At 50.6% G+C, this 20170-nt stretch overlaps 1 protein-coding gene across 2 annotated transcripts in view; it reads right to left on the reverse strand.

Annotated features, from left to right (window-relative positions):
* PLEKHG5 (pleckstrin homology and RhoGEF domain containing G5) overlaps positions 1-20170 on the reverse strand; it is a 113732-nt gene that overhangs the window by 75948 nt on the left and 17614 nt on the right. Inside the window, exon 1 of one of the 2 annotated variants that reach the window (XM_054009490.1) lies at positions 11793-12199. The exons of the other annotated variant lie outside the window; for it this stretch is intronic. Coding sequence (XP_053865465.1) covers positions 11793-11925 — 133 coding nt within the window. The 5' untranslated portion in view covers positions 11926-12199. Of the gene's footprint in view, positions 1-11792; positions 12200-20170 lie in introns of those variants that run through there. 2 annotated transcript variants of the gene reach the window in all.

Raw genomic sequence — 20170 nt, forward strand, 5'->3', positions numbered from 1 at the left:
CAACCTAGGGCCACGTCACACCGCGATCGCACCCCTCCATCCAGCCAAGCAGAGGGAATCGTGGCATCACAGGGCGCTGCTGCTGATGGGACAGCAGGAAAGCAGCCCGGGGGCAGTTAGGGTCACTCAGTGGCCATGCGAGATGACAGGATGGTACTGGCAGGAGAAGGAAGCCGGAGGGAGAGAGATCCCAGTGTTGACAGCCTCAGCTCCATGCTCGGCAGGCTCTGCAATGAAGAGCCGGGGTTGGCATAGCAAGAGCTACAGCAAGCCAGGATTGATGGCACCGGCGGTGGGATGCAGAGGACACGCTATTGGAACAGCAAGGTGTGCCCTAGGCCAGGCTAGCACCTACCCACAGGCCGGTGGCTCCATCTGCCCAACGCTGACAGTGTTAGTGGAGGTGCAGAGGGTACAGGCAAATCTCTCCTGCCCGTGGCAGCAGGCTCCTCAGGGCAGCAGCGTCACAGAACCAGCCTTCCAGGGTCAGAGGGACCCCATTCACTGCCGCAGGGCTTTGCCCCTGGCTTCCAGCAGCAGGGGGTTTCAGGGGCACGCCTTACGCCAGCGTGGAGGGGAAGGCCGGCCAGTGGCATCTCTTGGAAGGGATCACACACTGCAGCACTGGGAGGGCTCTAGACGCTCAGACCTATTGTCATGCGGGCCACGTGCCAGCCCGTTAGGGTTATTAGGCACAATCTAAATCTGGGCTGAGCTGATAAAGTTAAACTGCCTGCCCAGAACTAATCACCCTAAGTAACTAGCCGTGTCACGGTTACTTAGCCGGGATCACAGAGAACAGCACCGTTTAACGAGGCCTTCTGGGAACCAGGCTGCGCTGCCTGACAGGTATGGAACGGGGAGGCTCTTCCCCTGGGTCTTTCCTCCTAAGCCGCTGCCAGTGTGTGGCACTCATTGCACATGCCCACAAGCAGGGAGTTTGCAGTGCCAAGTTCGCAGACGATGCTTACAGAGGAAACAATAACAATGGCAATAAGTAGCAGACCAGGGAAAAGCTAAATATAAAATGCCTGACGACAAAAGGTTTTTTTATTCCTGCTGATAATAGCCCACCTTACCTGATTACTCTCGCTATAGTTAGTATGGCAACACCCATTGTTTCATGTCCTCTGTGTATATATCTCTTCCTACTGTATTTTCCACTCCATGCATCTGATGAAGTGGGTTTTAGCCCACGAAAGCTTATGCCCAAATAAATGTGTTAGTGTCTAAGGTGCCACAAGGCTCGTCGTTCTTTTTGCAGATACAGACTAGCAGGGTGACCCCTCTGAAACCTGGGACCGGATATAGCCACCGCAAAGGTGGGATCCAGTCTGACTCCCACTGACGCCAATGGGAGCTTTGCTGTCGACACGGAAAGAGAGAGGATCATTTGAACATACCTTGCCCTGGGGGAGACAGTGGGCAGAGAAGCCAGCAGGAAGCTCATGGCGCAGTGGAGAGGGCTCCCTGTGGATTTCGTTTAGTGGGGTGGGCGGGAGGCACTAACCCTGCACGTTGCTATAGATCCCTGTTCTGTTTTGGTTGACAGGCACAAATCTGACAATTCTTCTGGGGAAAGGGCCCCCTCCAATGCTTATTCAGGTAAGTCCTGCTCCTCCGAGAGCTGGAAACCTCACACCTGTACCAGACCCTCCCACTTCACACATCCCATACCTGGAGACCTCTCCCTCTGTGTGAGCAGCTCTTGCCTCTCTAAAGGGAAGCAGCGCCCCTGAGAGCCATGGGATTAACTAGTGCGAGTTGGGAACACGGGCAGCCTGAAATGCTGCAGGAATTCTGGAAGTTTGCTGGGATTTCCCCTCTTCTCCCTACGTTGCTAAAACAAACTCCTTGTTCACCTTCATTTTCACCAATATAACCAGGACTCTGCATGAGCCAATGAGGGAGTGGGACACGGGCCAAGACCAGGGGGAGATTTCATCAGCAGAAAAACTGCCTCTGTCCTTTCAGAATATGCAAAACAACTGCAGCCAAAGGCAGCTGCCATTCCGCTCTGTGTGAAGCCAGTAAAAACCGGAGACTGCAGTTTCCACTAGCAGGATCCATTCCCCCTGCCCCCTTCCAATAGCTTTGAGACTCCGATCAAATCATTCATTCATCATTCAGTCCCTGAGGTGTGAACAGACAGAGGACTTGTGGGCCCACGGCTGTCAATCCAGCCCTTGTAAATTCTCTCAAGAAAGAGAAACCTCCGGCAGCTGTGCCGGGAGTTAACAGGAAATGTAACAATGAATACTCAGGAGAGACAAGCTGTGCGCCTGAGTACTGTGGAGCAGGTACCCTGCTCGCTGCGCACAGAAATAGTTACTAGGTATTGGTGCGGAAGAGACGTTACAGGCCTGAACCAGTCACTGATTCCAGATGGAAAAGTCAAATGTCTTTCTCAAAGGGAATTTGCTGCCATGACTGGGCCTTTTCCAATGGGAACAAGTAGCCTCTTCCTATGGAGGGAGCCACACGGGAGTAACAATCATTGTCCACCTAAGCCAAAAGGCTGGCATAGGGCGTGAACCAAATGTCCTGCACAAGCATAATTTTCAGGCTTGAAAGGGACAAGAAAGCTCTGAACTCTAGGGTTCCTGTGAGCAAGTTTAAGCTCGTTGCTATTAGGAGCAAGTTCCTCATTTCATTGGAAGAAAATGATCCACCACCTCTGCACATCCATCTCCTTCCAGGGGTCAGTCTCTGCAGGAACAAAGTCTTACCTTGGCTCTTTTCCTATTGCTGCCCCTTGGCCCCAGCAGTCAGCCAATATCCTGGGCCTTGCTGGCTTGCTTCCATTAGGAGAAGAAACAGATGATGAGTCAGATATTTCTTTGGTGCCATCCTGTTTATTTACAAACATGGACATCACGTCTTTTTTCCCTGGACACCGTAGGAACAAACAGCAGCAGGGAGTTTCCTTGCTCAGAATCCCACGTCTGCCTTTCCTGCAAATACTGGGCCCCAAGAATCCCAGCTTCCGCTCATCACTACTACTCTAACTCATTCTCTCTCTTTCTATCACGCACATACAATGCCCCAGCCTCTGCACTTGCAATCAGTATCCAGGGAAACCCCTTAGCTTCTTGTTCAGGCCCTGCCATGTTGGCCCAGACTGTGGGCAGTGGCGGGGGGAGGGATAGCTGGCGGGGGGAGGGATAGCTCAGTGGTTTGAGCATTGGCCTGCTAAACCCAGGGTTGTGAGTTCGATCAGCTACAAAGGGGCATTTAATTGCTCCTTCATTTAGCCTTCATCATAACATTATAAAGTTTGAGGGAATCGTTGATACTAACGAGAGAAGAAACAAGAGAGAGGCAATGCTCTCCTGAAGGACTGAGGTCTCTCCAGAGGCTGCTAGGACGGAATGTGAAACTGAACACAAAAGAGGGTGACTAATTCCAGGGCCAGCAGCTCAGAATTCCTCCCACTCTCTGCAAAGGGAATCTCATCTCTCCGCCAACAATCACTCCAGGGGCCCAGAGCAGATGCGTTTATTGAGCAGACCTGAGCTCCTAGGCAGCTTTCACTGGGCTGGCGGAGGAGGAGCCATTGCGGTCAGTGACGGCATGACTGGGAGAAGAGAAGACTGGATTCAGCACAGGCTGCTGGGAGAGCCTAAGAGTTATACTCCAGTGAGGGTGCCGTGGAGAGTCTGTGCCATATATGAAAATCCTGCTGCTCAGCTCCCTTTGGATGTGGTGGTGCTTGGTGCCTATCCCGTCTCCCCAGGAGGGCTTTCTGAGTAGCATCACTCAGACTGAATCCCCTGGGACCCGTCTGAGAGGCAAGGAGCAAGGCCATTTCTGGCCACACACAAGGACCCAGTTTATTCAGATTTACAGAGCCTTGTACTAAGTTTCAGGAGGGATGGGCAAGCCCAGCACGTAGGGATGAGTCAGGGATGGACACGTGAGCCCGGCTCCCAGCGGGGTCCTCAGGAGGGTCAGACTAGCGTGATTACTGCTTGTCTAGAAAGGGGTGGGGTTCATAACCTGGCTGATATCTAGTGAAAACCAAAGGCCTTGTCCCACATGCTGCCATGGCCCTGCTGAGGCAAGAGGGAACACGTCTCCCTGTAACATCCTGCCCAACACTGAGGCACTTACAAATACCTGAGTCAGGTGCAGTGCAGCAGACGCTTGCAGCACTAAGCCCACAATTAGCGGTAGTGTTACTGTGCTGGACGCACCTTTCCACTTACAGGGCGAGTTGTCCTCTACAGCAATGGTTGTCAAGCGGGGGTACACGCACCCCTGTGGGTATGTAGGGGTCTTCGGGGGGTACAACAACTCATCTAGAGATTTGCCTAGTTTTACAACAGGCTACATAAAAAGCACTAGCACAGTCAGGACAATCTAAAATTTCATACCGAGAATGACTTGTTTATCCTGCTCTACATGCGATACACTGAAATGTAAGTGCAATATTTATATTCCAATTGATGACGTGGTAAAAATGAAAACCTAAGCAGTTTTACAGTAACCGTGTGCAGTGACACTTCGGTATCTGTGTGTCTGATTTTGTAAGCAAGTCGTTTTTAAGTGAGGTGAAACTTGGGGCACGCAGTGCAAATCAGACTCCTGGAGGGGGACAGTGGTCTGGAAAGGTTGAGAGCCACTGCGCTGCAGGACTAAGCTGGCCACACCCGGATCCCAGGCTTTTGCCCAGCCAAGGCCTGCGTCTAGGACTCCAGACTCCTGTGTCCCTTTTGTCACAGTGGGAAGAGCGTGTTTGCAGTTTCCAGCCTGGGGCAGCAGGGTAAAATCACAGAGCTGAGAAACTTATTTGCATCTATAAATAAGCCCAGATAATTTGCTTGCAAGGTGCAGCAGGAACTCCTCTAGCTTCATCTCGGTTTCAGGTTCCTTCCCTCACCTTGCATCTGAAGAAGTGAGGTTCTTACCCACGAAAGCTTATGCTCCCAATACTTCTGTTAGTCTCAAAGGTGCCACAGGACCCTCTGTTGCTTTTCCCTCACCTGCTAGCTCCTTCAGAGAGGCTTCCTCCCACAGAGATCCCCCACAGCTGAGGGGCAGAGTGCATAAACTCAGCCGAAGCACCACACTCCTCTTGTTAGAAGCAAATCCTCTTTCTGCAAAATTCAAACAGGACTCACTGGCTTCCGCCAGCGGAGGGGCACAGCACCACGCTCAGGTCACAGACCACCAGCATGACCTGGTAGTCTGGGGGGGCTAGAAACTGGCGGTTATGAGCCTTATAGAAACCAGAGAGGCAGTTAGTTCCCAGCTTGGAGATGTAACTAACCAGCCTAAGGAAGAGACTACAGCAAACATAACTGGACTACGGACCATTTTTTGACAGCTCCAAGCCCCACCCCTCTCAGCGGCGACCAGTAGAAAGCCTGGACTGAAAACAGCACAGAAATGACCAAGTTCTGCAATGGAAGGACAGGCCCTAGGGACCCGAGGAAGACACTGTTCTGAAGAGGCTTAGTAGCAGAGTCGGCACAGGGAAACAAGGAGGCTGACACATCTGGATGCCAATAGGCAGGGTTTGCTTTGTGAGTGGAGAGGTTATGTGCACAGTTAAGTGGAAGTGCATCTCCAAGATGGGACTCTGTTTGGAAGAAGTAATTTAGGGCTTCTTCGCCCCTGGCCCATAGCAGTGGTTCAGCCTAAAGTTAGCCCATTCCCTACGGCGGTAGCACCAACTCCCCTCTGCACCCAGAACCTGGCCTGCTCCCTCCAGTCGCTCAAAGTTCCACCTCCTCAAACCAGAGCCCAGATATTTGCTCTATCACAGCGGACCACACCATCACCCCTCAGTGGTTACTGGAGGGGAGAGGAGGATACGGAACCCCCAGAAGTGGCGACAGGAGGCTAACGGGAGTGCAGAAGTGGCCAAGAGAAGAGAGCCTTGGGACTCTGGAGTCAGGACTGAGGCCAGCAGGTGCGAAGCCCTCAGTGCCGAGCAGACGCGAGACTGCTGCTGACGGGGCCCAGTCCAATGACTGTATCTGAGAAGGATGAGAGAAATGTGCCTGTTGTGAAGCTTTGCTGCCCACACTTTGCAATCATTCCCCGGAGAACACAATAACCGCTCTGTGCACGCTGCATCTCCAGGGCCTCTGACTGCCTAGTAACAGCCTCTCCATTGGCTGGCCCACCGGAATTACCATCTCACTTGACCTATTAGGAATAATGATGGGAGCAAGGCAGGAATCCTCTTCTACGGGGAAGAGAAAGTTGCTCAAAGACCAGGGAAAACTTGCAGCCCTGGGATAAACAGGGAGACTCAGGGACCCGTTTTAACCCCTCTCTGCCTTGGGAGCAGGAGACGGAGATTAAAGAGTTTCCTTCCTGCATCCCAGCCACCCGCTGCCCCAAGGATTTACTACTTCTGCTTTGCAGAGGAACTTTGACTATTAAACCCTTTAGAAAATGTATCTGTGATCCCAAGTCAGCAGGATGCAACTAGGACAGGGAGTTACACCCTAAGTCAGCTCCCTGCTTCGTTCACATGCCAAGTTCCAGTCAGGAGTCCTCAGCAGAGAACATCTCAGATCCCAGACTGCATCTGGAGCCCCGCTGGCTGCTCATTTGTTAGTTACAATAACGAACTGTTTCAGAGCTTGAACAGAGAACCCCAAGCTTTGGTCTTGGCAGGAGAGGAGGTTTTCCTGGTTCCCACTTAGAGCCCCTCACCCAGGGTGATACAGACTAGCATGGCCACTGGCTGCGGGCAGCTCCCTAAACACCAACCAAGGGCAGAACGTGTCCTGAGAGCACGGTGACCTGGAAAGCATTTCACCATCATGCAACTCCTGGCCCAGGGATGATGATTTTTCACCTATTGTTTGAAAGCCTAATGGCTGTTTATTTTATCACACCACTGCTGTCTTGGTGACTCAGCAGTGAAATGATGGTAGGGCCACCGAGCGCCAGGTCCTCTGCTGCCCTGGGAGGCAAAAGCATTTGTCACGACCAACTTTATTTACATCCCAGAACACCACAAAAACTTACCCTCAGCTAAATATTTGTTTGAACTGAACACAAACATTTATGCAACAAGTTGGATAGGCATAGAGGCCAAGAGCAATCTGTCTCTATTAGCAGTAGCCAAGTGTGGGAATGGCTGTATTTATCACTGCCTCTGGAGAGAGCTCAGTGCCAATGTGGCATCGACAGTGAGAATGGGGCTGGAGGACTGAGGACACTGTAAGGTCAGGATCAGGGGGTAGGCAGCACCTGGAGGTGGGAGCTAAGAAGAGCAGCACACAGACAACCTACAGCACATCCAGGGAAAGGTGCAGTCCCAACAGCATTGGAGACTGAGGTTCCCCATCTACCAATAGAGGAGGTATTGCGTGGGCACTCCAGAGCAGGTACCGCAGCTTTTCCCATGCTGTCCCCACCCACTACGAAGAGGTAATACATGCCTGTGGATTTAGGCTCCTAAGTCACTTCTGAATATGGGACAAGGAAGGGTTTGAGAATTTTACCCATGGTGCTTTTGCAATGCAGGACATCTTTGCAGCTCAGACACTCCGAGTACTTTCCTATAGGCCACACAGACACTGACTTCCAGTCACTATGGACCTGGCCTGGATTCAAATCAGTAACCAGGTTAGTCCATTTTCTGATCATTCCCTTTTCCTTTGGGCTTTGCCACGTGCTCTGGAGAGAATAAAATTTATTTATAGTTGAAATGTCATTTTGAAAAACCCTATAGACAAAGATCGAAATATCCAACGGTATCTATAGGGCACCTATCACAGCTGCTGCACACTGGGTTACCTTCAGCGCCAAGCTGAATCCCATGTTGAAACAATCGTAAAGAATAAAATTGTCAGACACATAGAAGAACATAAATGGTTGGGCAAAAGTCAACATGGTTTCTGTAAAGGAAAATCATGTCTTACTAATCCAGGGATTGGCAACCTTTCAGAAGTGGTGTGCCGAGTCTTCATTTATTCACTCTGAGTTAAGGTTTCACGGGCCAGTCATACATTTTAATGTTTTTAGAAGGTCTCTTTCTATAAGTCAATAATATATAACTAAACTATTGTTGTATGTAAAGTAAATAAGGTTTTAAAAGTGTTTAAGAAGCTTCATTTAAAATTAAATTAAAATGCAGAGCCCGCCGGACTCAGAGGCCAGGACCCAGGCAATGCAAGTGCCACTGAAGATCAGCTCGCGTGCTGCCTTTGGCACGCATGCCATAGGTTGCCTACCGTGGATCTAAATGGACGGTCCATGTAGATTTCGCCCTTTCTGGCTCCCACCTCTCCCTGCAATACTGATCCACACAAACACCCCAGATACTTTTCAAGTTCAGAAGACAGTAGCATGTGCATTTAAGAGGAAAAGCAGCAACCGTACCAGCAACGCGGAGAGGGGGAGGGGTACGCTGCTACCACATAAAGGAGCATTAGGAGGTTCTTTCAAAGGAACCTGGGCACCGAATACTCTTATTGGCACCGTGCCGAGGGGAGTTTCAGCTTCTCCCTTTCGGTGATGCCAGTGGCCCAGAGAAGCAGCTCAGCGGCAACTCCTGACATGAAACGGACACAGCAGGGGCTGAAGCTCTCCCTGGAGACCCGGGTCCCTGCTGCCCAAAAAGCTCCTATGGCTGCTTCTAGGGACCACTGCGCTCCCCACTGCCTTCCCCTTTGAGAGGCAGATCCCCTGCGATGCAAGACCTACCCAGATCACTCCGCAGTTTGCGCATTTTACACCTGAACTCTCCGGGGGGCTGAAAGCTGCCCCGACGGGGGGCCACTCTCGCCCCAGCTGAAGTGCCGCGGTGTTAGATACACAGACACAGCAAGAGCCTCCCTGTCTCCATCTGCTCTTTCCAGAGACCGCAAAACCCGTCCAACCCCACCGCTGCCCGGCTGGCTCCCCTCCTGGACTGATGCAGTGCCAGAGAAGGGGAGAGGAGAGTGGGAGCATGAGGCGGCAGCGGGGCCATGCAAAGAGGGGGGCCAGTTGCGACTCACGGCGCCTTGCACCAGTCCAGGCTCCCCCTTTAAAGTCCAGGGGCCAGGAGAGAGTCGCACAAGCCGCTCATGCAGCATCTGGGAGCCCTAACGCAGCTGCTTCCCAGAGCCCAGTCCCTGCAGTGCTCCTCGAGTCCCGTGGGCAGGGGCTTCAGAACTCACATCCAGGATCACCGAGGTGCCTTTCCACTGCCCCGCAGGGAAGAATCCCTGGCCGGTGGCTGCCTGCCCTTCCTGGAGGAACTCCCTGTCGGAGAGCAACAGGCTGAGTGGGCCCGGCCGCTGGGACCCCAGACTGGCAGCGGGCTGAGCCGCTCTGGGGTCCCAGCCACCGGCCCCACTCAGCCCATTGCCGGCTGGGGGTCCCGGCCGCCGGCCCCACTCAGCCTGCTGCCGGCCTGAGATTTCTTTCACCCAGGCCAGCAGCGGGCTCAGCAGGGCCAGTGGACGGGACCTCGGCTGGCAGCAGCGTGCCATTAAAAATCAGCTCGCGTGCCACCTTTGGCACGCATGCCATAGGTTGCTGACCCCTGTACTAATCTATTAGAGTCCTTTGAAGGGGTCAACAAACATGTGGACAAGGGGGATCCAGTGGACATAGTGTACTTAGATTTCCAGAAAGCCTTTGACAAGGTCCCTCACCAAAGGCTCTTACGTAAATTAAGCTGTCATGGGATAAGAGGGAAGATCCTTTCATGGATTGACAACTGGTTCAAAGACAGAGAACAAAGGGTAGGAATAAATGGTAAATTCTCAGAATGGAGAGGGGTAACTAGTGGTGTTCCCCAAGGGTCAGTCCTAGGACCAATCCTATTCAACTTATTCATAAATGATCTGGAGAAAGGGGTAAACAGTGAGATGGCAAAGTTTGCAGGTGATACTAAACAGCTCAAGATAGTTAAGATCAAAGCAGACTCTGAAGAACTTCAAAAAGATCTCACAAAACTAAGTGAATGGGCAACAAAATGGCAAATAAAATTTAATGTGGCTAAATGTAAAGTAATGCACATTGGGAAAAATAACCTCAACTATACATACAATATGATGGGGGCTAAGTTAACTACAACTTATCAGGAAAGGGATCTTGGAATCATTGTGGACAGTTCTTTGAAGACGTCCACGCAGTGTGCAGCGGCAGTCAAAAAAGCAAACAGGATGTTAGGAATAATTAAAAAGGGATAGAGAATAAGACGGAGAATATTTTATTGCCCTTGTATAAATCCATGGTACACCCACATCTTGAATACTGCGTACAGATGTGGTCTTCTCATCTAAAAAAAGATATACTGGCACTAGAAAAGGTTCAGAGAAGGGCAACTAAAATGATTAGGGGTTTGGAACGGGTCCCATATGAGGCGAAATTAAAGAGGCTAGGGCTTTTCAGCTTGGAAAAGAGGAGACTGGGGGGGTGGGGGCGAATATGATAGAGGTATATAAAATCATGAGTGGTGTGGAAAAAGTGAATAAGGAAAAGTTATTTACTTGTTCCATAATATAAGAACTTGGGGCCACCAAATGAAATTAATAGGCAGCTGGTTTAAAACAAATACAAGGAAGTAGTTCTTCACACAGCGCACAGTCAACTTGTGGAACTCCTTGCCTGAGGAGGTTGTGAAGGCTAGGACTATAACAGGGTTTAAAAGCGAACTGGATAAATTCACTGAGGTTAAGTCCATCAATGGCTATTAGCCAGGATGGGTAAGGAATGGTGTCCCTAGCCTCTGTCTGTCAGAGGGTGGAGCTGGATGGCAGGAGAGAGATCACTTGATCATCGCCTGTTCTGTTCATTCCCTCTGGGGCACCTGGCAGTGGCCACTGTTGGAAGACAGGATACTGGGCTGGATGGATCTTCGGTCTGACCCAGTGTGGCCGTTTCTTATGTTCCAGGCAGGGGTTCCCAGAGCCCAGGCTGCCTGAACCCCAGCAATAACTCACTAACCCCAGCACGAATCTGCTGCCTCATTTCACGCTCTATCCTCCCCTCGCCCCCTCCCTCCCCCCCCGAACCGAGGCAGCCTGGCTAGCTCAGCATTGTCTCCTCAAACGGCATGATCGGAAGCATTCGGTGCCCCCCGCACTGAGACGCATGAACAGCCAGGGCTGCCGCCGTGCACCAAGTAGGTGAGAGACGTTCCCCGGAGAAACCGCCTTGGGGCCAAACCCGCACCCTTCACACAAGCCACCGATCAGCCCATTAGAAGGCAGTGATTGCCTCGACCAGCCAGACTGGCTTTAAAGACCTAGAGGTGAAAGGCTCCATATACCACCCTCTGCACTGGGGAGTGACCTTTGCCCTCCCCAAATTATAGCACGCCCAACCCTTCCAAAGCTTCGGGAGACGCAAGAGTTGAGAAGCAAGCTGCAGCCACATTTCTACACCTGCAGAAAGTGATGTGAACTAACAACACTGCCCAGAGCTGGGCCGGGAACTCCCGGGCTCACCACCCCATCTCAGCTTACGGGCTCTAAGAGCCTGGGTGTTCCCAACGTTAGCTAGAATTCATGTTACCGGGGAGGCAGATCCTGCTGCATCACAGCAAGCGTAGAATCCCTTCTCCTGTTTAGTAACGTGAGCCCAGCAACCAGCTTGTTTAGTTTGAGGACTTTTCACCCCACCACGACGGCACTGAGACACATCCTAGAAGGGGAAAAGCATCGTTACTTTTCAGCCTTCCCAGTGATCATTTCATCTGTGAGCTGAAAACACGTCTGCACGGTTTCTGGCTGGCTGTGCACAATTAGAACAGCAGTACACACACTAGCCGTGTGACCGCAGCCCCCGCCTCGCACGAGCTTTCCACATGCACAGCAGATTTGACCTACCACCAAGATCCTCAGTAAGATCCAGAGTGGAGCTCCAGGAGAAACGTTCCACCGCCTCATACTCCAGCTCCCTCAGCGCAGTCGGGAGAGTTTCCAGCTCATATGCGCCCCGCTTTTTCCAGTACAGAAACATACTGAAGAGAAACCTGGAGGTCTGCTGAAGCAGTCGGTATCTCTGCCTTTACTGCTTGATGACCAGGAGGGGGTTAGCTCTCAGCTGCGTGGAACTGTGCCCGCAACATGTTTCGGCATCGTGGGACTAGCAGGAGGAGGCCAGACTTCAGCTCTGAGGAGCAGGTCCTGGTGTATGGACAAGTGCTGCATTCATCCTGAGCAATGGGAATTCCGGGGTGGCGGAGGGTGCTACTAGAAACGGACCAATGCTCTGTGCAGTGGGGCAGACAAAGGCCCTTTCTTCAGCCTCCCACAGACATTTCACAAATTTCACTTTCCATCATCTATGAAAGAAATTCAGCTGAGGAGACAAGACATATTTGTGATTATTTTAATCACTAGAAAGAACAGGGCTGTTCAGCAATTCTGCTGTTACAAAAAGTTTTCAAAGGGAAAAACATGTCCCCCTAAAACCCTACTACGGCATCTTCCTTCCTCGAAAGGAAGCTCACTCTACAAACCCAACAGTATCGTCATCGAGTGACGGGCACAAACAACGGGTGCTTTGACATCTGCTTCATTACAAAAAAAAAAATCATTGACAATTTGTAGCTATTTGAAAAGTTGGTCTGGTGCCAGGCTGGTGGATTGGAGGCAGTAGCTTGTATGACTAATGGAAGGATCAGTGACTGAAATGGACAGATTCCCAGCAAACGGATTTTCCAGATGGAGGCAGCATGCTTTCCCTCCGAAGAGAGAGGAAGGAGTTCCGGCGTAACTCACCCTTTGGCTCATCCCTGAAGAATTAGCCACTAACCGCTCCGGAGACCTGCCCCACCCTGGCTACAAGGAGGGTGCCTAGGATCAAGCAGAATCCAAACATGCAGAGAACATGCCCATGACCTCAGGCAGTGAGGCCACTGAACAGTCAAGGGGACAGGCCTGCTTTTCCACTCCCTCTTCTGGCTGGCTGTCTCTCCACAGCTCATCTGAGCAATTAAAGCACCACAGGAAGGACCTGAGCGGGAGGCGGGAGCACAGTCTCTTGCTTTTGTTTGGTTGCTGAATTTTCTGCTGGACCATGAAGCTCAGCAATACACATTTCCTAAGGGCTTGTTGGAAGTAAGGGGGGCAGAGTCAGGCTGAGTCCCGTCACTGACTACATTCCCATTTACACCTCCTTGGTGAAAGGTAAGAAGTGTGAGGCTGCTACCCTTACAAGTGGGGCTCAGACACCAGGGAGATAAGCGTGGCAAACACACCAACACAGATCACGTCTAGTCCTTGAACTTGTCTTTCCGAGGAGAAGCAGTGAGGTCTGAGTTCTAATGGCAGTTCTGCCACTGACTCCCTGCGTGACCCTCTGACAACTCACTTCAACTCTGCGACTCAGGTACCCCTCTGTAAGATGGGGCCATACACACCTGGGGGAGGCTGAAGAAAGGCCTTTTGTCTGCCCCACTGCACAGGAGTGCACTAAGATTCACCTCATGAGGCTCAGACTTTCCAGACAAGCAATTACGGAGTTCCATGTACAATACATTAGGGTAAATACAACTGGATATTCCAGAATCTTATTGCAAACTACGGACTATTTGCATTTTTAAAAGAACAATTCAGTTGTAAGGTACCTTTTAAATATAAATGTACATTGGTTCCAATTAAATAAGCGTATAGAAATGTCCCGTTTTATAGAAGCTGTATTCCGTAAAGAGGTACAGATCTAAAATGAAATGGAAGGTCAGATGATCCCTGGTGCAGGCGTTGCAGAGGAGAAAGCTCTTGCATCGAAGTCAGAATGTGCAGAGGGACAGATAGCAGGGCAGTACTGGACCAGCAGAGACAAGAGCTAAGAGATCTGCTGGAACAAGTGCATGGAGGGTCTGAAAAAATGAGGAGAGCAGTTTTGAAATGGATCCTGAAATGAACCAGGAGGCAGCGGGGATATCTTAAAAAAAGAGGGTGACATGCTCCCATTCCTTTGAACATTCAGTAAGGTAAGGCAGGCAGTAATACGTGCACATGCTGGAGGCTACTGAGTAGGGAGTTTGAAAAGTCAAGGCAGAAGATTCCTACGCCCAAGGAAAGGGAAGAGCTAGGAGACTCTTGGACACAAGGCAATTCAATTCATAGCTAGACTATAGTGCACACACACACACACACACACACACACACTGTAGAGTGAGAAACAACAAGCCAAGCTGCTATATGATTCAATTTGAAACAGATGAGTCCTAAATCCCCCAAACACGGGTTCATGGTGGAAAAAACTGACCATCCTTAAGTCTTAACTGCCCAAGTAGGCGCCACGGCATTGGAAGAGCTCATGGCAACGCGAAGCTGCCCCAAGAAAAACATTGGATGGACGATCCAGTGGATGCGGTTATTTCAAATAACTACTTTCAGCCGCGAGGACGGAAAGGCAGTGGCAGGCACAGCCTGGCTCCGGGCAGAGACGTGCGGGTTTGCGAGTCACTGTCAATGGGGAGAACCCGGAAGAACAATGGTTAAACCAGAGGTTTTGGGAGCTAGCAAATTAAGTCAAGTTACAAGTCAAGTATTAAGACTGTGGCAAAAATTTGTTCCAATTCACCCTGATGCACACAGTGGAATTCTGCCATCCCCACCCAAGCAAACAGGAATGGGTTGCGCAGGGTTTAAAAACTGCAGCAGCAAAGAGAAAAAGACTCGGGTCCACAGACTGCACCTTTCTGCAGGGAGACCCCCTGGAAAGCGGCAAGGCAAGGCAATAAGAATCCCAAGTCACAGTCATTTATCTCAAGTTTCAGAGTAACAGCCGTGTTAGTCTGTATCCGCAAAAAGAAGAACAGGAGTACTTGTGGCACCTTAGAGACTAACAAATTTATTAGAGCATAAGCTTTTGTGGACTACAGCCCACTTCTTCGGATGCATCTTCGGAGCTTATGCTCTAAGTCATTTATCTGAAGATGCTCAAATGGAAATTGAGACGAGAGGACATTTTCACACTTAAGAATCCTTGACTGCCCCTTAGATCTCTGGAGTGCCTGAAGTTTGTACCCTTCCCACCTAAGAGTATTGTGTGCTGCTCAATGCTCCAGAAACATCTCAGAAAAGCAATGTAAAGAAACTCTAGAGAGAAGCCCTCTGGGCATGTGACAGGGTGGAGCAGAGCTGGGAGGACAGCACAGCGCCAAGAAGCCAGCATAATACCTTTCAAAATACAGTCCCCATGTGACAGGTTCACTCCCTTACACTGCCCGTACCCAGCTCTGGCTCTGAGCCTCTCTCGGGGACCTGTGCGTCATTTGCATTGCACTGTACTGTACCTGCTGCTCCGTTAGACTGGACGGTCCTCCTAGCTGGGACCTGTAACACAGGCTGTTTGGCTCACTTTGCCCATTGTATAGCAGCCTGCTCATCAACTGTCACAGAGCCGGGTGTGAGCAATCAGACAGCACCGAGGGCCAGAGTCAGGAACCAAGCAGGGGACCAGGGCTGGAGCAGGGTTTGGAACAAGCCAAGCACAGGAGCAGTCGTAGCTGTGGGCACAAGCGTTGAGCAGCCAGTGATCTGCATGTGCAGACTCCTTGCAGCCAACTGGCAAGCCAGCCAATCAGGGGATTCTGTCACAGCCCTGCTGGCCCCAAGCTCAGCTGAGGGAACTCAGGCCCATAGTACCTGACACCAACAGGGCTCACAAACAGCACTGATCTCAGTCTGATAACATCAAACGCTGACAAAGATTAAGAGCACTTTTCACTGCAAAATTCACCCTGCAAAACAGGAACTCCATGTACAGCCCCCTCCTAGTGATGCAGTGATGGGAATAGCTGGTCAGTGCAATGACCAGTTCAGTATGTTCCAGACATCAGTAGCTCCCTCCTAGTTGGGTATGAGCAAGGAACCCGTAATCGGACAGCGCACTTGGTTTGCACCTACTCTTTCACAGTAGCCATGCCCTATGTCCGGCATCTGGCTCACACACTCAGCAGGGCTGTTGCAGGGCATGCTGGATGTCCCCCGGTTTCGCTATCAATGCAGATTTTCAATGTTGCCAGGAGGTGGTTTGGGAGGCATCACTGCTAGGGTCAGAGAGTGGGTGGGCCATCGGGAAGATGCCACACCAGTACAGAGGGAACGGGCTCCACAGGGCTGCAGGGGGTTGGAGGAGGCAGTGTATTTTGCAGTTGATTCACTCAGCTTCCCTCTCATGCACAGGGTCAGCCTGGGAATTAGGGCAGAAGAGGCTCCTGTCAATGGAGCCAGAAGACTCCTGCTCCCAAGGAAAGGGAAGAGCTAGGAGACTCAGACAATATCAGCTGGGTGCATTGTCTGTGAAGGGCATCTGACAAAAGGGCTGAGCAGTTCAGCAGAGCTCAGCACCCGCTGCCACGCTGCTAGGACTCCAGCCAGGGCTTTACTGAAAGACACCTACCCGCCTTCAGCTCCACACTGCAAGGGTCACGAGAAAGTCCCAGTGCAACGGAAAGCAACCGAGCAATGTGTGTGCTCGCTGCCTTTGTGGTACAATCGCCTGGGGGTGAGGGGCTATCAGGATACTACAAGTGCAAGGTGAACACACTAGCTGAAGAGAATACTGTGCTGTACCACAAGAGAGAACGCGTCCTTGGTGTGCAGAGACGCCACCGAGCAAAGCTCAAAGCATTTGTGAGCATATCCAAGGCCTCCAGGAGGTACGTCTAGAGTGTAATGAGCGACGACAGCCCGCTTGGTTGTGACCCACTATTGGATGGGGGCCCTCCAGGGCTCAAAGTATGAGCATCGACAGTCTGAGCTAAAGGATGACAGCCTGTAGCTGGGAGCTGTAGCATACTCACATCCTCTGTGGATTGGCAGGCACGGACAGACGTGTAGCACATGCTGACATCCTGCAATCACTACTGCCCTCACCCCCTCCTCTCCAGCTGCTCTGCTCTCCCAGGGGAGGCCACAGCCATGTTGAGAGATACTGTCTTGTACCATCACCACTGCACGTTCAGGAAGGTCAGGCCGATTTGCAGCCAACCATGCAGAAACTGCTCTCTGCCATTTCAATTAGTAGGCGATCTGCAGCAGGGCCTGTTCTGAGTGCACCTTTGACAGGGAAGTTGGTGCAAAGCACATGGAACCGTCTGTCAATGCTCCACTTCAGCATCCAAGTCCCAGACGCTCAGGCTGCAGCTGAAGAGATGCTCCAAGCCCAGGGTTACCGAAAAATGCAGCTCCTGGGCCAGAGGAGGCCCACAGCTGTCCCCTCCTTATAATCACGGGGCAAATACCACGTTGATTAAGCTGTAGCTTTTCGCTGACCGGGGACTCAGCCAACAAGCAATTTCTGTCCAGGAACAAGGAAGCACCACATACAAGCAAATGCCGTTATTCGCACTCAAGACTATTATGCATATACATGTAAATTAGGCACAGACCTCTGGCTTCTGGCAATCTGCCAATCCAGCCCTCAGTGCCAAAGTCTGGGCATCTCTGCTGTGGGCCAACTGTATGAAAAGCAGGCAAAAAAATACCATTTCCTGGAAGGTTTCAGGTGGGAGGAGGGGGGAAGGCCAGTTTTCCATACAGCCTTTGACCTGAGACTATCAGGCCATCCTGTTACGACACCTGGGCAGAGCTCTCCCCGACCCCGTCACCTATGGAGCTGAAATGCTTGCAGCTGAACTTAAGTCATACATCCCTGATCTTCTCTGTTTTTCTCATTGTGCTACCTGCAATGTGCCCTGATATCTGTGCCAGCTCCAAACGTTCACCTCAGAGAAAGTGCATGAGACCAAAGGTGAGACTCTGAATGCTACCGGGCAGGTGCAATGGATTTGCTTACCTTCAGCTGGAGGGAGTCAAGACACAAGAGCAACCAAATGTTTAAAAAAAGAAAAGAACCTCCCTTCCCTCTTCCATCTTTGCACCATCCTTGTTTCGGCACACCCATCCGCTGTGCATTACACTGCTGTCCTGGCTTTGGGGGCCACGGTATCACCAGGGTCACTCCCAGACAGCCATAGATTAGTAGCAGTTCACATAAGTCCCAAGAAAAGGACACACAAGGTGTCAGCTTCAGTGAGGAATTAATTTGGTCTCGGAGGCTAATCAGCTCAGCCGTGTTCGATTCTCCTTCGCTACTGTGCCATCTCAGTCAAGGGCAAGGAAACGGCCTCTGGCAAAGTAAGCCAGGCACAGTGTTGTATGCAAGGCGAGAGCCAAGCACCAACTTGTGCAACATACAAGCCACTTTGGAAAATAGAACTGTCAGCCTAAACTTCAGGCTTAAGACTCAGCTCAGTTCTGACAAGCATCCCTCCTCCCCAACACAAGGTCTGTTCTGTCCCCACCTGGACATTTGCTAATATCCCTTCTCAGGTCTCACTAGGCCTCAGTCTAGCAGGATGGCCAGCTATGGTCTTCAGTGTTCATTCTCCTGCACTCCCACAAGGCCAGAGTTTACACTGTATTCTGGGACCCAGCCAAGCCCAAGGAAGCCTGAAAGCACAGGAGGGTCTTAATGGCCAACAGCCCACAGTGATTCAAAGGGAAGGAGAGAGGACTTACCAGACCAGAGGATGTGCCAGGGGGAGTTTGGGGTGTATTGGCAAGAGATCCCCAAAAGTCTGGGGTTAGTATGGGACTTCTGGAAGGTGTGGTTCTGAGAAGCCCTGCACAGTTTACCCACACTCCTAACAAAACCTCTCCCCTTCCATTCACTGTCCCTCCCTTAAGCTTCCCACAATCCGGCTCTCTTACTTCCGCCATAGCATGGTCTGGCTGCTTCTGAGGATTTTTCTATAATCACCTTCAGATCCCTTTCCTGGTCAGCCATGCCGCATAACTGTTCCATTTAAAATGTACTTGATTTCTGGCTTATTGCCCCAGACTTCTTATTGTAGGTTTGTCTCCATCAAACCACATTTTCCATATACAGACTCAGCCACTAAAAAGAGCCAAATCCCTCTCAATTCAATCCATCTTGGCCGACTACACAAACTTTTCTTTTAGCTTGAAGTTCTCTATTTGTTAATTATCTAGGCCAATCTTCAGGCCTTTGGTTGGGGTGTCTCTTGCGTAAATTCAAGCATACTCAAATTCCTGGATAACACTGAAACTCAAGGGGTACAAATGCCCAGAAAGACAGAACCAAAGTAAAAGTGACCAGGAGGAGTTAGGCAGGAGCAGAGTAACATGGGAAGATCCTGAACTAATTAAGGTGAAGTCCTACACCCAGGAAGATGAAAAACAAAGTACAGAGGGGGTGGGAAGGAGAGGATAAGGGAGGACATGATGGCAGTCTTCAAATATTTGAAAGGCTGCCATAATAAAGATGTTGAAAAGTTGTTCTCTCTTGCCACAGAGGGCAGGACAAGGGGAAATGGGTTCAAACTGCAACGTAGCAGTTTTAGATGAAATCTCAATAAAAACTTCCTGACTGTAAGAACAGCAGGACAATGGAACAGACGCCTGGGGAAGTCATGGAAGCTCCTTCACTGGAGGTTTTCAAAAGGAGGCTGGGTAGCCATCTCTCTTCATAGATTCATAGATTCATAGATTCTAGGACTGGAAGGGACCTCGAGAGGTCATCGAGTCCAGTCCCCTGCCCGCATGGCAGGACCAAATACTGCCTAGACCATCCCTAGTAGACATTTATCTAACCTACCCTTAAATATCTCCAGAGACGGAGATTCCACAACCTCCCTAGGCAATTTGTTCCAGTGTTTAACCACCCTGACAGTTAGGAACTTTTTCCTAATGTCCAATCTAGACCTCCCTTGCTGCAGTTTAAACCCATTGTTTCTGGTTCTATCCTTAGAGGCTAAGGTGAACAAGTTCTCTCCCTCCTCCTTATGACACCCTTTTATATACCTGAAAACTGCTATCATGTCCCCTCTCAGTCTTCTCTTTTCCAAACTAAACAAACCCAATTCTTTCAGCCTTCCTTCATAGGTCATGTTCTCAAGACCTTTAATCATTCTTGTTGCTCTTCTTTGGACCCTTTCCAGTTTCTCCACATCTTTTTTAAAATGCGGCGCCCAGAACTGGACACAATACTCCAGCTGAGGCCTAACCAGAGCAGAGTAGAGCGGAAGAATGACTTCTCGTGTCTTGCTCACAACACACCTGTTAATGCATCCCAGAATCATGTTTGCTTTGTTTGCAACAGCATCACACTGTTGACTCATATTTAGCTTGTGGTCCACTATAACCCCTAGATCCCTTTCTGCCGTACTCCTTCCTAGACAGTCTTTTCCCATTCTGTATGTGTGAAATTGATTTTTCCTTCC

This window comes from Malaclemys terrapin, chromosome 19, assembly GCF_027887155.1.
Source record: "Malaclemys terrapin pileata isolate rMalTer1 chromosome 19, rMalTer1.hap1, whole genome shotgun sequence".
NCBI lineage: Eukaryota > Metazoa > Chordata > Testudines > Emydidae > Malaclemys > Malaclemys terrapin.